This window comes from Prunus persica, chromosome G2 (genome assembly GCF_000346465.2).
Source record: "Prunus persica cultivar Lovell chromosome G2, Prunus_persica_NCBIv2, whole genome shotgun sequence".
In the NCBI taxonomy this organism is placed as follows: Eukaryota; Viridiplantae; Streptophyta; class Magnoliopsida; order Rosales; family Rosaceae; genus Prunus; species Prunus persica.
In genome coordinates this window covers 639,153-646,102 of record NC_034010.1, presented here as the reverse complement: position 1 = coordinate 646,102, position 6,950 = coordinate 639,153, and the positions used below count along the sequence as shown (strand labels likewise).

At 37.4% G+C, this 6,950-nt stretch overlaps 1 protein-coding gene across 1 annotated transcript; it reads left to right on the top strand.

The window, feature by feature from the left end:
• LOC18786606 (cytochrome P450 CYP736A12) lies at nucleotides 1–2,171 on the top strand. Its single transcript, XM_007221069.2, has 2 exons — nucleotides 1–989; nucleotides 1,284–2,171. The coding sequence occupies exons 1-2, from the start codon at nucleotides 120–122 to the stop codon at nucleotides 1,896–1,898; spliced, it is 1,485 nt and encodes a 494-aa protein (XP_007221131.1). The 5' UTR covers nucleotides 1–119; the 3' UTR covers nucleotides 1,899–2,171.

The window sequence follows — 6,950 nt, the reverse complement described above, 5'->3', positions numbered from 1 at the left end:
ATGTGTAGATCATTCATTAAACACAACGAAACAAAGCATACAGAGAAGAGCATAGAGAGACTTCTCTCCTCTTATACACACTCAGCTAGTCAACCATTTGAGCTCATCCTCAAAGAGCAATGCTTTGGATTTGGGCAACAATTGGGTTGCTTGCCTTTGTTCATATCCTGCAAGCATGGTGGAAGAACAAGAAGAAGATGTTACCCCCTGGTCCAAGAGGGTTTCCCATTTTTGGAAGCCTTCACTTGCTCGGGAAGTTCCCCAACAAGGATCTTCATCGGCTGGCCCAAAAATACGGCGACATCATGTACATGCGATTAGGCCTTATGCACACCATTGTTGTCTCATCTCCACAAGCTGCCGAGCTGTTCCTCAAAACACACGACCTTGTTTTTGCAAGTAGGCCACCACATGAAGGAGCAGAGCACATCTCTTTTGGGCAGAGCTTGGTTTTCTCTGAATATGGTGCATATTGGCGAGACATGCGGAAGATGTGCACCCTTGAGTTGCTCAGCAACCACAAAATCAACTCCTTCAAGTCCATGAGGAGAGATGCGATTGCTCTCTGTGTTGAGTCTATTCGAGCCACTGCCGATAATGGACGTGTTGCTGTTGATCTGAGTGACAATGTCTCATCTCTCAGCGAGGTCATAAGCTGCCGGATGGTGCTTGGGAAGATGTACAGGGATGAGGAGTTTGATGCGAGGGGTATCAGGTCTGTGATCAAAGAGGGCATCCAATTGATAGTCGCCGCTAACTTGGGTGATTACATTCCTTTTATAGCTCCCTTCGACCTCCAAGGTTTCACGAAGCAGATGAAGTCTGTTAACAAGGCGTTAGATACCTTCTTTGAGAAGGTCATTGACGAGCATATTCAATCTAACGAGGGAGAAAGGACTAAAGACTTTGTTGATGTCATGGTGGCCTTCATGGGATCTGAACAATCTGAATACCGAATCGAACGCCCTCATATCAAAGCCATAATATTTGTTAGTATACACAAAAACTTACATAGAGGCATGGTGGCACTAAACACCAAATCGTTGCATCATTTTAATTCTTTGTCCTCCTATTCTAGCATTACTCGAAGTAAAACGAAATCATTTCTTGTGAGACAATTTAACATGTCAAGGTTTAAGATTGTAAATCTGAACCATTATTATGTGGAATTTTGTTTCAGTTGATCTGTTATACATGTCCCTTTTGTTATTTATCATGCGTATATAGTTTCGACTATGTCTGCTACACTAAATTATGTGAAAAAATGGCAAATTTCTTTGCAGGATATGTTGGTGGGCTCCATTGACACATTATCAGTTACGGTCGAGTGGGCACTGTCCGAGCTCATGAGGAATCCAAAGGCAATGAAGAAAGTCCAAAAGGAGCTAGAAGATGTTGTTGGATTGGGGAGAATGGTGGAGGAATCAGACTTGGGGAAATTGGACTACCTGAGCATGGTAGTGAAGGAAACCATGAGGCTACACCCAGTTGGGCCATTGTTGATTCCTCATGCAGCCACTGAAGACTGCACCGTCAATGGCTACCACATACCCAAAAAATCGCACGTTATCATAAACGCGTGGGCAATCGGGAGAGACCCGAGTGCTTGGATCGATGCAGAGGAGTTCATACCAGAAAGATTTGATGGTAGCGATGTTGATGTTAGAGGAAATCACTTTCAGCTTATCCCATTTGGCTCTGGCCGAAGACGTTGCCCAGGAATTCAGTTAGCCCTTATTGTGGTCCAGTTAATGTTGGCACAACTTGTCCATTGTTTTGATTGGGAACTTCCGAATGACATGTTGCCAGAAGAATTGGACATGACTGAGGTGTTTGGCATAACGGTTGCAAGGGCAAAACGTCTAATTGCCATTCCTTCCTATCGCCTTCACAAATGATCATAATCTGTCTGCAATGCCTCATTTCGTACTGTTGGAGAAATAAACCAAATATGCTTGATCATTGCATTCAAGAAGTTATTATATTGAGATGTTTCTTATTCTCTTTTTTAATAAGTTCATGTATTAATTAGTGAGTTAGTTTTATGTATTAGTAGGATGATGAAGAGTCTTTAATTATGATGAGATAAGTCTTTAAATAGGTATGTTACCAATGTTATTTGGGAACTGGATTTAATTGAAAGAGCCTATTCTCCCAAGAATGTAGTGTACATGTCTGTTTGTGTTGTTTATTTCTCTTCCTCCTACATGTACTTGTAATATTTTGCTGTGTCGTTTATGTTTTTCTACTGTATACCACACTTGTAACGCTTTACATTTTTGTTTTCTTCACATGAGAAAAAATTTATTAAAAAAAATGGAATAAATTAAATAAAATCGTGTTACTTAAGTTTAGTGTCTCTTTCTCCTTTGGTTTACAACGTGGATAGATTCTTGAAACCAGATACGAAGCAGCAGACTTTTTTGCACCCCATGTCCAATTCTTTCTGTAGCGATGTAAAATTCCTGCAGTTGCTGTTCCTTTTGCTGCAGTCAAGCTGCCCACCCAATGCTGCAGTCAAGCTGCCAACCCTGAACCAGGACCTTCGAACATTCAACGACACCTCCTTGCCACTCTGCTAGTGCTCGCTATTTGATTATGATTGAATATGTGGCAAGTAGGGTATACTTATTAAAATTATATTTGTTTCATAATTTAATATATATTTTTTTAGTCATTTTATATTAGGATAAATTAGTAATTCAATAAATAGTTTGGTAGTAGAGTTATTCAGTTAATTTCAGGTTTCGTTTAGCAGCACTCAAACAAAAAAATCTCAAATAAAATAAGGCGAACAAAATATCTTGCTTGAGGTTAACCTGAAATTTCAACACTGGTCAAAGAGGCCGCGTGCATTATATGAAGGAACACGGAACCATCGATGTAAAATTAATGATCTATGGTCTTGAAATCTTCCTTCGCCTCCAAGATAATTGACAAAGTCTCATTTATTTTTTTTGATTAAAAAGTCTCATTTCTATTTCACTATAAATATAGGACGACATTTATCCTGATCATGTCCGCTCAAGTCTAAATAAACCCACACAATCAGCCTTCACCACTTTCCACTATTCTTACAAACAAATGGCTATCTTTTCGCCCATTCTCAATTGCTTCATGCCATTGTCAAACTCACAGGTCTCAGATGATGCAGGAGGCAGTGCAAAAGCTACTTCTTTAAAGGAATCCAAGAAAAGCAAATCAAAATCATTGTCGTCGTCGTCGTCGGGAGCTCCCATCATAGTTTCTTACTTCCCCCATAATTCCTATCGTTCTCTCTTGTGATTGTGATTGTTTTTCTGCGTGCAAGAAAAGCAAGTTTTGAATTTGAGTATGCCTACTTAATACTGTAAATAGATGAGGAGTTGGCCTGGATACACACAGAAGCCAATTGTGTGTAGTACGATATGATTGATTGTTAATTTCTTCTTTAAATTCAGGGTTTGGGTGTTGATAATTTGATTGCGATTCAAGTAATAAAACTGCCCAGAAGCAGCTATATTTGCCTTTCATGAGTTTCACTATTTAATGAGTACTTCGTTTTAACAACTGAGAGTAACAATTTGAACTTAAAATCTCTTTTAACTAATTTATTTATTTTTAAAAAGGCGTCAATATAATATTGAGAGGAAATAACTAATACAAAAGGAAACTAAGGTTTACAGTCCTCATGAAGGACATCAGTATCCAATCTGAACCTGCCTCATTTAGAATAATATATGTATATTTATTTTTTTATATGGATATATTGTTACTTCTAGGTGTGTCTCATGACTCCCACCAAAATATATATTCCCCATATTGAGGTAGGGCGGAGAAGTTGTTCCCCTATTGTAAACACGAATTTTCTGCGACAAATGAGACAAGAACATGTGTACAAAATAATATTGTATTTATGAAATTTATGGTAACAATCTCTGTATTGAATCCTCTGATTCGATCTCCAAAGTGTTTAAAGAAAATTTGTGTTTGATACAAGGGTTGTAGAGACTTGATTTTGATCAAACGGGTAGCACGAAGCTTGTTTGGTGTTTGGGATTTTTCTATGGTGAAGGAACCGGCACGTATTTGTTGTGCTTGGTGGCTCTTCTAAAGTAGGGTACAGAATGCAGAGAGTTTTATGTTTCTTCTGAGTGCTAAGTTTTTTCTGACCCCTTCTTTCGTCTTGAGGCCTCCTATTTATAGGCTCTTGTAGGATGCTTGACCTAAATAACTTTCCCTATTTAAAACCTTGTTTTGTGGGATTTTGATTTAGTTTAAATCAATTCCCATAATCTGGCAATTTAACCAGATTATCTTCAATTGATTGACCTGATTAATATTTGATTTAAATCAAAGTCAATCACAGAAGATTTTTTCCTTTAATCTTGTCTTCATCTTGAACCGTTTGATACACTTCGTCAGATGTTGCCATGTGTCATTTTTTGACAACTAATTTGATTTTAATGATTCACACGCCACATGGACGAATTACGGGGCCCACGATTTAATCCACCGAACCCTAATTATTTTCTTGTCCAATGGAATTTATTGCACCAAAATTTCTTTGTCTATAATGAATGGAGAATCCCCAATTTGTATTACGGGTATGAAGACTAAGATGGGAAAAAAAAATAAATAAGGATGAGGATGGGAAGGACATACCCATTCCCAATTCGCCCCATATTGTCATGTTTTTCAGTCCCTAATTTTCAGACCAATGGATTGGAAACTATGTGTAGGCTCAACTTGACTACAGCTCAGTGCTGTTTTTCTGTTTTTCGCATATAGGCTTAGTTTTACCAGCCAAACTAGGGTAAATCAAATACTAGCCCACCACTTTAGGTGGAAATAAGCCCATCAATGCAACCAATCTCTACACACAGACACACCTCTGCAAACAAACTTTTCAGGTGTTGGTTCATGATTTAATGAAAAAGAATTTTGTGATTTGTGCCAACCTTTACAGCACAAAAGAAACCAAATTATAATTTAAAAAAACTATAACATCTATAAGGCTTATACATATATATAAAACTCTTAACACCATCCTCTTTTCTTTCAGCCTTATTTTAATGTTTCTCATTTTCTTTCAGCTAGGAAGGTCTTTGGCCATGGATGCAGAGAAAGATTCATAAATACTATCATCAGGGAAGGTCTGTGGGCATGGATAGCCATTACACAATGTAATTTACATCATAGGTTTGTATCTATTCAAATAAACTTTGTTGTGAAACAATTAGTATGCGAGTCTTTGAACTGCCACGAATTCGCATGTGTTGACAGAAAAATCATGTGAAATATGTTCTTTTGGGGTCTATTTCATCTTGGTCTGGATTGTGGGTATTGAGGTTTTACAATCAAGCCAAGATGAGTGGTAGATCTGCCATGAAAAAAAAAAATTAAAAAAATTAGCCCAGACAAAGATGTCATTATATGAGTTTGGGTATACATTACATGACCTATTACAAGACTGTCAAAGAGCCAAAAGAAAAACTAGCTAGAATACAACTCAACAAAAACTATTCTTACCAACATCATCTAGTGGTCAAACCCAAAAAAGAACAAAAAAAGAGCCATGAGAGGTTGGTAGGTAGGAACCACACCATTTGAAAATATAACAACAGGACATGGTCAAATAGACACCTAGGCAATATACTGTATTAAATGGTTCCTGCAAGCTAATGTTGGTGCCTAATATATACAAACTTCTATGATATCATCTCATGTTACCACATGTAGCTACCTAGGCATCTTTTGACCTGAATTTTGTGATCTTCATCACTTTCTCCGTTGTCTGGAGAAACAGAAATTAGGTCTAGATTGAGCAATATAGAGTGTTAATTATTTTTTACTCGGTAAAAGGAAAACAAATATTTAAAAAAAGGGCAAGTAGGAAAATTAAGTATAAAAAAAAAAAGCGAAGGATTTATTAATGTAGTAGTTTGGAACAATTGCTCTCCTATAAAAGATCCTGAGTTCAAACCAACATCTATATAGTGAGTGTGAGATTAATATACTATCATCTTTTTAAATAGGAATCTCACAATCGACAAAATTATCAAGTTAAGCTGGGCAATCTCTACTTTGCAGCAACAAAACGTGGCCTCATGGAAGTTGCAACCTTTTTGGTCGTACAAAAAGAAGTCAAAGCATCAATACCAAGAAAATGGGCGGAACCATCTGATGAATGAATGAATTGCTTAATTACTTGTCCTCCAAGTTCGACCTAGTCAACAAAATCCCACTATAAAAATGAAGTAACGTCTTAACTTGATTCTCATCAAACAAACAGTTATCGCATCTTTAATCTTCGGCCCTCTACAAAACTCTCTCAGCTTTATTTTCCTCTGCTGAAAAACTACCTGAGGAACTGTTTTTTCCAATACAAGAGAGAGGCAATTTTTGAATAGACTGATTAATGGCTTTCTTCTCAGCTTTTTGGAATTGCTTCATGCCCTCATTGTCATCACAACGGGTTTCCGATGATGCTGGAGGCTCTTCTGGAGTGAAAGCGTCAAAGGAATCCAAATGCAAATCAAAGTCTTCATCAGAAACTCCATTAGTAGTCTCTTACTTCCCCAGTAACTCTTATCTATCTCGCTTGTGATCATATATATTTGTTGTTTTGTATCTCTCTCGCTTGTGATCAAAATCATGATGATCAGAAGAAGCTCCATGAGTGAAGAACGTTGGCAATTATAGCAACCAAGAATCAAAAGGATGATTGAAAAATATCTGGAGTGGAAACAGGTGGAACCACACTTCAGGCCGCCCATTTCCGCACGAAATGGCTGTGCCTCCAAATTCCAGTATTTCATGTAAAAAAACTTTAAGACTTGTGTAATTGTGAGGAAAATATTGAAAATTTTATATTGTTGGCACCCATTGATTAATATGTTTTGCTCTCCTTTTCAAGAAATGAAAGCTCGCCCTGTGACTGACTGAAAATAATGATCATATCGCTTCAT